Source organism: Gallus gallus, chromosome 5 (genome assembly GCF_016699485.2).
Source record: "Gallus gallus isolate bGalGal1 chromosome 5, bGalGal1.mat.broiler.GRCg7b, whole genome shotgun sequence".
Lineage (NCBI taxonomy): Eukaryota > Metazoa > Chordata > Aves > Galliformes > Phasianidae > Gallus > Gallus gallus.
This window is the reverse complement of record NC_052536.1, coordinates 2075758-2090813: the sequence shown is the minus strand read 5'-3', so window position 1 is coordinate 2090813 and position 15056 is coordinate 2075758. Positions and strand designations below refer to the sequence as shown.

Below are 15056 nucleotides of genomic sequence, written 5' to 3'. Positions count from 1 at the left end.
AGACTTCACGTTTGCAAGTAGAAAAATGGAGCAGCGTTGTATTGCTAGTACAGCTTGAAGCCTGCATCAAAAAGGAATGGTTCCTGAAAAAACTCTGGTCAAGACACACACATCAAAAGAAACCCTTCCTCTTTGTTACTTGACAACATAGATACTTGTATAAACACAGAGTGATCACTCTTAAAAATAATAAAACCCAACCACAAACCAACATGGAAACCACAGTTACTTCCTACCCTATTTATAAGGGGGAAGTGTGGGGTTGGCTTAGCCTATATGCATACCTTTCTTCAAACTCTTGCCTTGGGCGTCCCACAACTTCCCCAGGCTTGGCACGAACAGATGAGGGTCTCCTTCCCCCACCTACAGATCCCCCCCCCACTCTTCTCCCTCCAGCACTGACAGCTTTGCTGTTGCTCCGCTCCTTCAGCAGCAAGGGTAACATACTATCACTTCACCAACTTTCACACTTAACGTTTTATCTAGAGCAATGAAAAAATCTTTTACAAAACAAAATGACATTGATCCTTGAAAAATCAACTTTTTTTCTTTCATCAGTCTTTTCTCAAATGTTTTTTTCTTAATTATATACTGCTATATCTCTTTCTACTGCCACATTCAACGTTTCCTAGTTTTGCATGCAAGATGGAAAACACACCACTCCACCTCTCCTATATGACAAATTGCTGCTACTTGCTTTATCTCTCCTTCCAGCCCCATCCTTGGCTAAGTGTCAGCTGTCGCCTGTGTCTGCCAATGCACTGCTTCACTTCCAAGCATCTCCTCTCTGCTTTATCTCCATGTTTTAATATTTAACTTTCTTTACTCAGTTCCCTCCCCAGTCACTTCTGTTGTAGCTGATGCAAATCTTTTTCCTTCACCTTGCTCACCCCAGATCTTTCATCATTCAAAATGTCTTCTCCTTTGCTTTTTTCTGATATCATCTCATCTTCACTCTTAATCTATATATTACCATTTATCAATTGTATACCAGATGACACAACTACCTCTCTCTCCCTCTTTTAATTCAGTGCTATGCAAAAAAAGATGCATTAAAATGCAAAACCTCGTAAACTGTCCAAATTCTGCAGGATGTCAAATGCTGCACTCAACTATCATTCCAAAATGAGAGGCAAATACATTGTTAGAAAGAAATCACCTCTGTTCTTCTGTAACCACACAACACCAACAGAGAGAAAGCTCCACTTGTGCTTATCAATCTCAGCCTTTTATCAGAAGTGGGTAGGAGAGGAAACCAGCTTTGTTTAACTCTCCTTCACCCAGTGCTCAAGAACTGCGCCAATGTTTTCTTATACCTCATTCCAAAAACCAGAATACAATTGTGCTGATCATCTCCAAATTTTCTTGGCCTGAGAACCTATGCTCTGTACTACTACATCCTCTATTAACCACAAAGTTTCTGCATGCCAGATGGAACCAATCATCACAACTACAAGCTTTTGTTTAGAAAAGCATCTACAGTACAAAAATACGGAGGTTTGAGAGAAAAAAATAACAGTTCTTATGTAGAGGAAATACATAAAATTGCCTGTAAGAGGTTATATATATATTAAAATAAAAAGCCGACTCTTATCTGGAGACAAAGGAGACAGAGATACTTCCAACCACAGAGAAACCCAAAGGAGATGAGAATAGGGTCTGAATTCTCACCCAGGTGACTTTCATGGAGCCAGTTCTGTCCTTGTCATGTCATTTCTGGCAATGGGACTAGGTTGACAGGCGTCGATGGCCCCAAATGGTTCTGCAGCACCAAACTTAATTTGATGAGGCTCAGTAGCATTGACTCTGAGCTTGACAGGTTGAGCCTGGGCAAATCCACGTGATGATTTGCCTAACATCCTGTAGTGATGGGAACAGCAATGCAAAGAGACCTGCTCTGGCTCAGTGTTCAGCTCTTTAAGGTTTGGCAGGTTTTACTGACTTAGGACCACTCCACATGGAAGGAAATCCACCCACTTTCACACGGCTCGAGTGGGCTGGGAAGACAGAGTTGCTTCAGCTTTCCAGGTGGACGCATCTTCACTGCTCAGCTCCCAAGCTCTGGTGAGCCCACCAGCAAACCTTCATTTACAGTGCCTTTATTTATTTACCTCTTTATTTAATCTACTCGTCTGTGATGTCCAGCTTGGAAACATTAGAAAGTGGGAAAGATTTTGAGGATTCATTTGAAAGAGTAAGATTAAACATCACCTGGCCCAACTCTGAGTGTTGGACACGCAAGACAGCTTTGTCCTGCCACCCCTCTATATGAAAAGCTCCAGACACAAACACCAGCTCACAAAACCCAGGGCTGGCTGCTCAGGCAGGTGAGTTATATTAAGAGGTAACTACATTTAAATGAAAAGGATGAAGATCGCTGTATTAATAAACAATGCAACACATTCATTTTCCCTAGAATGCAAGACCTGGAGAAGAGTTGTCTCCTTAAACATTGCAAGCAACTGCATTAAGGATAGCCTCCATGAAAATACTTGTGTTGTTAGAATAGTAGAATGAAACCCTAGAATGGTTTTGATTGGAAGAGGCCTTAAACATTATCCAGTTCCAACCCTTCTGCTTCATTCTTTATTGTAAGATGGCCAACAGCTTGGCCAACATGCACACTTCCATCAAAGCAAACCGTGAGTATAACCCATGTTCTCTTGTGACAAAAACTACCCGGGATGCCTTGCTACAACCAACATGCTTGGCGGCACAAGCAGGTTGACACAGAAGGGGCAGCCCGACTCTTCTTCTGAACAAGGGACCAGAATAAAACCAGAGCCTTGGAGGAGGAAGTGCAGAGAAAACTTCCTTACTCCTGAAACAGCATGCACTCTCTGTGTGCTTCTATGGCCAAAGCTGACTTTTGGAAGCAACAGGAGATAAAGCCAAACATTGTGCCTTCATAGAGACTAAGGACCTGAACTGACTTCTGGCTACAGAATTAAGGAATCTGAGATAAACTCCAGTCCTCAATGAAATTCAGTTCTTATGATGCATCTGTGGAGCATTCAGTGGTAGTAATTGCAAAAATTTCCTCAATTATTTGTACTGTAGACAGCTGCCGTGGCTATAGCAAGAATAGCAACCAATCTCTTCAAAGAAGTAAAAGTAGCAGTGATAAATCTTTCAGATGACTTTCTTCTTAAGGAGTGCTTGCTATGTGGATTTGAGTGAGACCGATAACTTACAAGAAAAGAAAACAGAAACCAAAGAAAATAGCAGAGCTCACTGTTGCTCCTGTCTTCAGATGACAAACTCCCACCAAATCTTTAATGTATTTTGCTGAACTTATGGGCTGGGAGGTGGGGACAGTTGGGAAAGGGGCCATAAAAAATAGCTTCACATGCAAAAATAAGACTCAAGAAGCCCAAAGTGAGAATTACAATGCAAAAGGGAGATTTCAGAATATGAACTGTAAAATAAGTTTTTTCCTTGAGATACAGAAGGAAATAACCTTCTTTAAAAGAACAAATTTTAAGCCCTCCTCTCATAAGACACATTTTAAAAGTCAGTTTCTTACTACTTACTTTCTCACCAAAATTCTGTCTGTAGGTTTATTTTCACCAGTATTCACAGCAGATATGCTCTTGAGGTACCATCTGCTTTTACTTTTTTTGTACCAACTTCTGGCTCTCTGCTTATAACTATTATTTACAAGTAAGAGATAAAACTACTCCTTTCACAAACTGAAACATATCAATCAGGAACAAGTTACATAAAACAATTTCCATATTTTGCAACCAGAATTTTTGTTTCTTTTAGTACATTCTGCTAATTTACTCTATTTATTTCCAAAGGACATAGGAACATAGCCCAGTTTAAAATAAATCTTTATTTCTGCTTTTAAAATACTTCTGTCTATACAAAAGATTTTAGTCTATACATAACATTTTAGTTTTCTATGTTCCTCTTTAACTATGTGGCATTTCAAAGATATAAAATAAAACAGCAATAAACATGATAAATTATTATAAGACCCAATTTAATTTCTGTGGAGTGCAATGGGGAAAGGCCTGCAGTGTTTCTGTTCTTCAGATTATACCTGAGCTCTTTGTACTATGAAAAACCAGCTAACATGGTTATTAAAATCTCAGATACTGAAGTCACGCAAATGCACGCGATACTTAGCCACATCCATGCCAACAACACGCCATGCTACACCTACCATTTGAGATCTGTTTTTTGGGCAGCCATTGATGTCTTCAATCTTTTCATTTGCTGAAAAGCAAAAACAAAAAATAAGGCAAAAACTCTACCAAGGACATGATACCAATTATTTACAGAGCATGTGCTGCTAGCTGAACAAAGGGCTTTCAGGTTGTCGTTGTCCAATCAAAGTGAACGTGTGAACACTGAGACCATCAGAAAGAAAAGAAAAGCAGCTGAAGTTTTCTTGTGGGTCATGCCTTCAGAGACAGCTGGAGCCAGAAAACAACTGGTCTGACAACCTCCTGTGCTCTGACGGGCAGCTCCTTTCAACTACAGGAATACTTAATCTCGGAAACTGAATCACTGCTGGGTGGAAAAGTGTGTATGTTCTGTTTGCATGCCAATTGATACGCTTTGTAAAGTGAATATAGATTTTAAAACCAGATGGGAAAATTATGGTCAATTTATTTTGCTTTTTTAAGCTCAAACTACAAGACTTCTTTTCAGTCTTTTGTTATCCATAACTCACCTGTAACATAACTTGCAGAAAGATACGGTTAAGTCTCAAGAGGGAGAAAGAAGTTGTTGAAAGTGTTTAAATGTTCACCTTACAGCATCAGTTTGCTCAGTAAATTGCTCAGCAATTTATATATTGCGCCCTGAAATGACTTTTATATGGCAAACAAAACAACCACTGATATGGCAAGCCCCACTTCCTATAGTTTTTTCACTATGTTACATCACAAAATCATAGAATCACCAAGGTTGGAAAAGACTTCCAACGCAATCCATCCTACTATCCACCTACCACCAATATTTCCCCACTAAATCACATCCCTTAGTTACGTCTAAACATTTCTTGAACACCTCCAGGGACGGTGACTCCACCATCTCCCTGTTTTGGAGGAGAAAAGTTTCCTAACATCCGACCTGAACCTCCCCTGGCGCAACTTTAGGCCATTTCCTCTAGCCCAATTGCAAATTTTGGCTTTCCTGTCACATCTGATGAATTGAACAGAGTTGCCTCCCATCAGCTTGTTTATTATACATACTTTCTACCTAACACATTCTCAGGACATCAGAAAGAACTCCATCAAATTTTACATCTTTCTTCAGCTAGAGATACCAATTTTGGCACAGTATTCCAAAAGCAGTCTTTTAAAAACATCAAACAAAGAACTAACAAAACTACTTTACTCTCATAGTAATACATTAAGAATTGATGATAATCTGAAAAAATTGCAGATGAGCCTATTGTGCTAATCCCCAGAGTAGTCTATCAGCCTCCACACACTGACGATGTGTTTGTTTTTAGAATTGAGATCTCAGATTTGGCCATACGGGAACTTCACTTTGGATCCCATTTACAAACCCCATGCCTCCATTTTTAATATTTACTGCCTCTTGGTTTTGTGTTATACATTATTTTTATCAACTGCATTTATAATTATTATGAAAAATGAAAATAGGTAAGTTTGATAAGATCATATTCATATAAATTTGTATTTAAATTTACACTGTTCATAATTATTACTTGAGAATAATGAAGTTTTGCATGAGTTTTTCTCTTCTCTGGTTAAGGAGATACCCCTGATAACCCTGGTCAGTCTCCTTATCTTTCTTGATGAATAGCAGCTTTTTTCCTATTCCTCTAGAACTTCCAAAATTGTACATGATGGATTTAAAACCAATGTTAGCAAATCATAAAGGTTATTATCTGTCTCCTTTTGAGCTTTTGTGTGCAAAATATGCAGACTCATCTATGTGAGTCTTCTTTCCAAGATTCTGCTGCAATATAGCATTTGAATTTCTCCTTTTTCTTTGTTTTCTTTTTCTTTTTTTTCTTAAAACAAATACTTACTCAATACTTTGTGAGTATTACTACACATTCAAAGGCTAGGAGTATGTGCTTGGTTCTAGAGCTGAACCAAAGGTCAGCCCCACCTACAAGCAAACAAATACACTGTTCCACAGCACAGGAGCATTACTGGCAAATGAAGGTGTAAACCATCTCAACATTTTCTGTCAGAAAAAAAAAATCTGCATTCCACATATATCATTGCTTTAGGATGTTACCTCTTTATCCCCATCACTTTTCACAGTGTGGTTAAAATATTACTGTTTTCACTTAGAAATTATTCACTTTGTCCGTGTACCTTTTGGTCACCTTACAAGATGCAATGAGCCATCCCTGTACTCTTGCGATCTACTAATTTGTAGTTTCTTTTGCTTCATTCATTTTGTTTCTATCAGTTCCCTTCATTTTCTTGCACTCGACATTTTTAAAAGTAACTGCTTTTGCTTCCTCTCAAAACCTGCTCTAAACCAAAACAATTTCCTCATACATGAGCTTGCAGGTTTTTTTTTGCACCAGTTGACAACTCTCCATCCATTCTGCATTTCTTATGTGAAGTATGCTCCTTTTATGCTGTCAGTCTTCTCTCCACAGGTGACAAAGTAGGTGACCAGAAACAGTTTGTAGGAACCAGAAGATGAACCAGAACTGGAATTTCTGCCCCAATCAACCTGCTGCACCAGGTGCTCCGTCAGCCTCCCCCCAGGAAGTCATCTTCCCAGCAGGTTTATCTATAACCTTTTCTCCTTCTCCACTCCCACCTCACCTTGGTTTGTCCCTTCACTAGATTAAAGCAATTACTGCTTCTTCCCTACAGGTGCGAGTGCTATGAAAAGCAGTGTAATAGAGCAACCAGCAAGGCTGGCAGTGGGGCAAGCTGGCAGCTGGCCTGAACTCTGACTCCAACCTCTTTGTTTATATAAAGCAGGGCAAGAAGTCAGAGATTCATACAAGGCTGGATTCATACAAGGCATCAAAGTGGCCTGTGGGCATATTTGGCATTTTGCAGGAATCTGTCTAATTCATCAGGAAATCACTTTGATGCTCCCATTCCGTGGCAGGAAGCTAGAGTCCATCTCTGAGCCTCCCACATAGCTCCAAGGAACACTGCTGGCAGCAAGTAGGAGGTTATTTGCCTTTCTTGCGGAGAAGGTCGGAGAGATACCAGTGAATGAGGCTCCCTAAATAGCACAGCGTGGTGTGCTCGTGGGCAGTTTGCAGCATAAGTCACTGAGCACCGGGGGATCTTGGAAGAGCGTCAAACTTCACAGCTGCAAAAGCACAGCTTGCTGGCTGAGATCGATGGGCAGCTCTCACAGCTCCTGTTGCTCACTGCCATGCACAAACAGCACATCAGCTAGCATCAGCTGGAAATCACAGGCAATCACAAAGGCTTGAAATTGTATCTCAGCCTTCAGCAAGATGTAAATTCATAGCCACAGGCATGTAAAATGTTGGGGGATTTGTCCCAAACTGACTGCAAGCCTGCAGAACACCCCCAGTGCCTCTTTTTCTTTCCCTCCTGATCCCTCCTGTGGGCATTTCCTTCCAGCAGCCTTTATTGCATGCTTGATTAAAAGGAGTTCCAGATCAGTGTTCTTTGCTATATTTGTGCAGACGCTACGAAAGCTGGTCTACAACGAGCCCTAGGTTTGCCTCAATAACCAAAAGCCGTGCATCCTCAACAACACTCTGTATGGGTATTGCTTTGGCAAGGTTTAACATGACTGTGAACCATACAAGATGGCTGTCAGGACCACCACGCCATTTACACCACGACTGTGAAAACATGTGCAATCAGCACACAAGGAGTACGCCTTGTCCCCAGTACCAGACTGGAGCCTTTGTAATTCTCCCCACCTCTTCCTTGGCACATAGCTTTCACAAAACCAGAGCAGTCCAATTATGTCAATACAGTGAAATGGGTTCAGCTGCTTTTAAGTATTTTCAGACTTTTCCCATTTATATACAGATTGAGGGTTGTGCTAAGCCAGAAGAAACCAGCTGTAGTCTACAATAAACATAGTAATGAGTGACACTGGGCTTTCACTAACAGGGTCTGAATCAAAGCATGGAAAATAATTGGTTTTATGCATTTTTGAAAATAGGCATATTATGAAACGACAAGCCAGCAGTCTATGAAAAAAAAGAAGTGAAAAGGAATCTGTGCCATTAAACGTAGCAAGGAATTATTTAAATTCATTGGCCAGTTAGCTGCCATTTATGTAAGTACAGAGATGCATTGCTGGTGGAGAAAAAGACTTCAGCAGGTGACACTCCAAGAGCATGAAAAAAATAAGATGAGAAGAAATAAAAAGTGTTTCACTAAGCATTACAGAGAACAAAATTGGGTTAAACCATCTGTACAAAAGTAGTCTGTGCTCTTCACAACAATGCATTGTTTTGTTAGCAACTATTCAGCATTATTCAGTAATTCAGGCACAGGCTTGGACATTACATTACTTTTTCTTGAATGCATGAATGAACGTTCTGCAGTCTAATTCCTACATTTGCATACGAATTTTGACCTGATTGGTTACTCAGATATTAGTAAAGGAACCTTTGTGTAATGTCTGCCATGAATTATGATAAAATTGTCACCAGTGTGTACCAATCGACCAGCACAACATAGAGGTGAGCATTTTACTTCTCACTGCAACTACTTTTAGTTAGCTGATTTAGTATTTAACAGTAACTCCATGTCTGCATTCCTCTTCGTAAAGGCACAGTTTTTCTATGTGATCTGACTTGGATTATGTCTAATCAGTTAAAATATTACACGATTACAACACCATAAGCATCGGCAGCAAAAATCCTACCAGCTTGGCTTAGTTTTAGCACATCCTTACAGTTTTGGAACTCGCATTTCAAGGTTCAACATCTGCAGTGTAAATCTCAGATGAGAGCACGTGAAAAAAATGTCTCATTAATATCTGAACCCAAATCAATTCTGATGACTTTGGATAACCTTCACACACTTCATTCAGATGGCAAAAAGGGGTGAGTATCTTCATAGATGGTTCTACACAGAAAAAGGCATAGCACAAAAATGAAAACTATCTCCTGCATCGAAGCTTTCTTAGTATGTAGTCTTGTTTGTTAGAAAAAAACACTGCATTTTGCAAGTTACAGTTAGAACTGCTTCCATGTGTGAAAACTGTCACCATCTGCGACAATGAGATGCAGTGCCTATGGTCATACACATCAGATAGAAACGACTTTTTCTTCACTACTCATTTGAAGGATTCAGCTGAGTTCCTTTAAATATGAACTTTCTTTCACATGCAAATCATTCTCTGAAAATGAAAACCTCCACCTGGTACTGTGTCGTGTTTAACCCTAAACATGAGCCACAAGGCAGCGCTCTGAATGGCTAAAAAGTGTAAAGGTGAATCAAGTTTACTGCTCACTTTAGAGGGAGTAATCTGCACGTCACAAGAGTTTTCACAAACAAAATAGCTATATTCACCAATATTCGGCACAACCAGGTTCACATTTTGACGGTGGCATTCCTACACACACGTTCTCAGGCAAATTTACTCTTTATCAGAGTTAACACAGCGTGTCTAGGTATGGATGAAGGGAAGGAACACCTAACCGCCGCTGGGTTCCCAACAATTTTCCCTGCTAAGCAGACATAAGGAAATAGATATAGAGAGGAGCATTGTTCTGTGTGAATGCCTTTCAACACTCGGTCAATGGTTGGCCTGGTTTTGTACATCCGCAGATGCCTGGCAGGTCTGGAGAACGCTACACAGACCAATTGCTGCTCTGCATCATATAGAAATGAAATCTTTTTGTTGTTGTATTCCAGTATAGCTCTAGTGGAGTAATTGGAACGACGCCTCACGATTTCATCACAGAATAGTGTTTACAGATTTGTACCTTAAATCGGGGAACTAGCTCGTTTACGGCTTCTCAAACACACATAAATATGCATGCACTGATGTCTTGTTACTTCACTGCTGTCTTCTTCATTTGCATCTCAAATCTGTCAGTTTGCTTCTAACAATGGTCGTCCTAATTCCCATTAGCAGGCTTTCTGATTCCGTCAATCTCCATTGGCCCATGCATGTGTTTTGTGGCATCTCAAATACCAGATGGATGACTCTCTGAAGGAACTAATGAAGGATGCAGGCCCAAGGGAGGAAGAATATGTAGCTTTACATGGGGCCAATGTAGAAAATTGTTTCAGACCTTCATAATCTACTAATATTAGTGCAAGCCAAGGGAAGTAAAGGCTTTGCAAAACCGAGCTCCTATCTGAGATATGTCCTAATGATAAATGACCTTCCTCATCAGAAAAATCGTTATATTTTGTTCTTCTTCCACATAAAAATCGTACTCTTTCCCATTTCCTAACTGCATATATGGATTATCCAAACTCAGCTGGAAGCAGAAGGTTCAACACAGCAGGCAACTATTGATATCAGCATGGCTAATTTTGTATTCTAGGAGTATCTTGAAAATTCTATCTACCCAGCCTGTTACAAGGGAGATTAGCCCCACGGTTAACTAACTAAACATGTCAATGCAAGAGATGGGGTCGAGATCTCATGACCACTGCAGCCCTCTCCCCAAGCACCCAGACATAGTGTACCCCAGTGCCTATAAGGGATGTGTCTTTGTTCTGCTGGGGTGCACAAATAGGTGGAAGGATCCCAGCATGCATCTAGCGCCGTATTACAGGATGCCTGCTTCTTAATACCAGCTTGGCCTTTAAGTGTCATTTGGGCTGGAGTTTGGCTGGCAACAGTATCTCTGAATTAGACTAACTAACACTAAAGAAGTATTGGAAATAGGGACAGTGAAGGCTAACAACATCCTGGCAGAAAAAAAAACAAACCTCATCAGCTGCTTTTTTAACATTCAGCTGCACATATTGATATTGCTGTGTCAGAAGATTTTATCAGCAACGTCAAATATTTCTCCACTACCCTTTAAGACAAGGCTGTATCAAATTAATTAGCAAAGTCTCTGGAGAAAAATTATCCACCTAATTCCATGCAGTTCAATGGATCTTCCCCCCAATCCAGGCTGTGTTGCAATAGGAGATAAGGCAGCGTATTTCTGAGTCAGTTGGTACAAAAAGAGGGATGGTACAAAAAGAGGAAGTCACTCACCTACAACCTGGATTATTTCAGCTAGTAAGACTCCATCGGTCACATCTTGCTGCAGATCCTTTATCAATCTCTTGTGGCCAGATTTTGCCAGATAGTGATTAGCCCAATCCGTGTAAATCTATTCGGAAGGAAACAAACAAAGAAAGGAATCTGTTGGTCATAAAATCAACCTTTAAAACAAAACAAAAACCAAAAAAACCAACAGAACAGTTCTTTGTGTCCCTGCACGTCTGAGAGGCTGATCTTAAAGAGCTGCTTTTTGGCCGTTTCAAACAAGTCAACACCATTAAAATTCAAGGCATTGTGCAAATCAAGTATTCAGTTTACTACAGCAGGGCTTTTCCTATTCAGCAATCTGACATCAAAGCTCACATAAAGCTATAGTAAACTTCTAAACGTGTCACAGCCCGTGTGGACCATCACATAGTGAGCTGTGATGTTAAGCTGGAGCAACAGCTTTGATGCTCCTTCTTCGTATCTGCTATTGAGAGGTTTTAAAGATCCTTCTCCACGAGCCACTTTGGTACACATCAGGCACAAAGCATTTCCACTGTAAGGTAACTCCGCTGCTGTATTACTCAACAAGCTTTAAAAGCCTTAAAACCCATCAGTTTCAGTAAGCTCCATCTCACAGGTCAAATAGGCCTTCTAAATTGATTGCAATCTCTCATGCAAACTTCTAGCTGTTGGGGTTTATTTTAAAATGCATTATCTGAAAACTATGCAAACAAAGCAGTCAAGTCAAAGCCTCTTTAATTCTCATTAAGAGCCGCTCACCACACACTAGCACAGCCTGGCCAAGGTCACCAGGAAGCTCATAAAACCTTTCCAGGGCAGGTTATCTAAACGAAGGAGGAAAAATACTCAAACAGGAATTCCTCTTAAGAAATACATACTGTTGCTAAGTGCAGGACGCAACTGAACAGAAGACTTGTTAATACAAACGATATTCCAAAGAACTAAAGAAACCCACTAAATATCAGGATTGTACCTTTAAATATAAAGACATTGCAGTTCCAGAGCTGTGGGGATGTGGCACTGAGGGATGTGGTTAGTGGGCATGGTGGGGTTGGATGGGGGGATCTTAGAGGTCTTCCCCAACCTTGATGATTCTATTTTCCACTGTTTATTCTCTAGTCCCACCTTTAGGTCAGTGGGGCATGCACTCCCTGTGCCAACAATGCATGGATCTGATAAACAAACCTCACTGGGATACCTCAGTGGAACCATGTGAATGAAATACATGCCAAGCACACCTGAGGGACTTCTCCAGCTGACTGAAAGAACCACAAGGAAAAAAACGCTGCACGCAACCCAGCCATTGTGTTCCCTACCTCCTCCTACAAGAAAACATTTTCTATAACAGGAAAAAGATTGAGAAAAACAAAACATGCACTCTTCCTCCAACTCCCTGGGCTGCCTCTTTCCAAATGCTGAAGCACTCCCGTGGATGCAGTGCTACCAATGCCTATTGCAGCAGCTCTTCATGGCCACTGCTCATTTTTACGGCAGATATTAAGCTCATTATGGAAACTTTCCAGGATGTTTTCAAAACCTGTTTGTTTTTAAGCCTTTGTAATGTACTACATAAACGTGATTCCTCGTGTTTCTTTTTCCTCTTCCATACAGGCGAGTAAAAAAATAATAAACATACAATGGTTGCTATTTCTAGACTCGCCAAACACATTTCAAAGGACATCATGTTTTTGAATGTTCACAACCAGGCAAATAATTGGGAAAGCAATAATAACAACTGGGAAAACACTGCTGAGAAACTTTCCATTCACCTACTCCTATCTCCACACACGGATTTTGAGTGCTCCCCAGTATCTCCAGCAGACAGATCACCAAGTCACAAGCTCACTGAACAGCTTCCTAATTAAAAAAAACACCAAAACAAGCAATCTGAAAAATAAATCAGGTCAATTCATTACTGTAGTTAACCAAATCCAAGTCAGCGACATGGTTTGGGCATTATGACCCATGCAGGTCTCTGTGCCCGAGCCCAGTCAGCTTAATGGTTAACTGGGGTCTGCCTTCTGGCTTTTGTTAGGAGTTTTGTCAGCTATCGGGTAGCATTTTGTTCCTTGGCACTCTATAATCTTAGAAATCCAATTATCTGGAAACAAATTAAAACCATGTGATTATGTGATTGTTATTATTATTATTATTAAAATCCCTAAGGTTTGAATTTAGACCCTTACAGGTAAAACACGGATCCCAGCAGGTTTGAATTAAGGGCATTACATGTAAATATTGACTTTGGAATTATGCAGCACATTATGAATCACGGCTAAAAGACTGCTGTACAAAGTGAGCAAGGTTTCAAGCAAAGACAAACCCCAAGCCTACAGCTTTTAGTGGTCCCCCTTGAGATTCTCAACAGGGAAAGGATATACAGTGCTTCTTTTGCAGAACTTCTGCATGTAGATCCGCGCACAGCAACAAAGCCCAACCAAAGGGCTCCCAGTTACCAGCATGTACTTGGGGAGCTTAGAACAGCACAAAGCACAAACCCTGACCACCTACAAGAACCACATGCGGTCTTTGTGCTTGGAGGGATCAACCTATAAGCCCGTAAAGCAGAGCGAATGGCAACAGTCTGATGTTGGGACCTCAAATCACAGAGTTCCTTCCCGCAGCCACCTGTCCCAGTGATGGGGACACAGCACCCAGTGCACCCCGGCGCTGGGCAGTGCCATTCACCGCAGGGTCTCCCACCATGCCAGTTTCTAACTAAACAGACACAGACTACTTTTTGGATGGCTTTTTCCCCTGATAATTATTACAAATCAGACACTTGTACAAGAGTTTGGTAACAACCGCACGTATCTTTTTGACACCGTGTACCGCTGTTAATTAGACCCAATGTTTTTCATTACTGAGTGGCAGGGCTATCCCAGCAATGACATCCAACAGGACAGTGCCTCTGCTGTTGCAAACTGAAGTTCACAGGGTGAAAATATGCCCTAAAAATAGACACGGCATACCAAGATGATCCTAATGGCAATGCTATATGTGGAAAAAACACAGTAAAAATCATCAAAAATGCACCTGCAGTGCCACAAAATCCCAGCTTTGGGCTCCTAACATGATTTGCAGCCTCACGTCACCCCTTACTGTGCTCCAACACAATATTTAACACAACAGTTAGCCAGTAATTACTATCTGACATGATGCCATTAAAATACCAACGCTTAATGAAAGCGCTGCAACTTTCCAGTTACCGTCAGCTACTGGGAACAAAGCTGCAACAAATGCAGGTCTCAACTCCTTAGTGGGGAGACAGGGTTCGTTTGTATTTTTTCAGTTGGAACAAAATGATCGATTCTACTCACACGTGTTTGTTGGAACAGCTTTGAATTATTAGCCAGCCTGTGGGAGGTATTCCACTGCCTATTACACTTTACGGGACATGTATATACATTAACTACCCCATGAAGTTAAATAGAGAAATAGGGAATTTAAGAAAACACCCCCAGAACTACTTTCCCTCTCTTTAAAGCCTCATTCCCAGCTGGGCAGAGCTATACTCATGCAGATGACTGCCGTCTAGAATTAAAAAGGGGGAAATCCGCTCTCAATGCTCCTGTTACCCACATCCCACCTTATCCACAGCTCCTGTGGGCTGCATCCCAACCCGGAATGCTCCTTCCCCACCTTCCCCCATGCTTTAAATCGTGAATCCCCAAAACTGACTGCATTCACATATGTTAGAACTCCCAAAGTGAGTCCAGAAGGGCACATTCAAAGGTGAAGCGGGGTTGGTGACGGAGCTGATCGCCCAACCCGAGTCCTGCTTGGCTACAATGGGAAAACCCACTTCACCTCAGGCCAAGAGAAAGCAATTGACCTCAGAGAACAAGAGAAACCAAAGTCCTACTTTTTTAGCCATGTACTGTTTTTTGCTAAGATGACACCTA

The 15056-nt window shown here is 41.0% G+C and overlaps 1 protein-coding gene across 15 annotated transcripts in view; it reads right to left on the bottom strand.

The window, feature by feature from the left end:
* The window catches only part of NAV2 (neuron navigator 2), a 306190-nt gene that overhangs the window by 133421 nt on the left and 157713 nt on the right, over nt 1-15056 (bottom strand). For all 15 annotated transcript variants that reach the window (XM_015286245.4, XM_015286247.4, XM_015286248.4 and 12 more), the window contains 2 exons: nt 11134-11251; nt 4172-4224 (listed from right to left, as the gene is read on the bottom strand). In XM_015286245.4, the coding sequence (XP_015141731.1) occupies nt 4172-4224; nt 11134-11251 (171 nt within the window). The remainder of the gene's footprint in view (nt 1-4171; nt 4225-11133; nt 11252-15056) is intronic.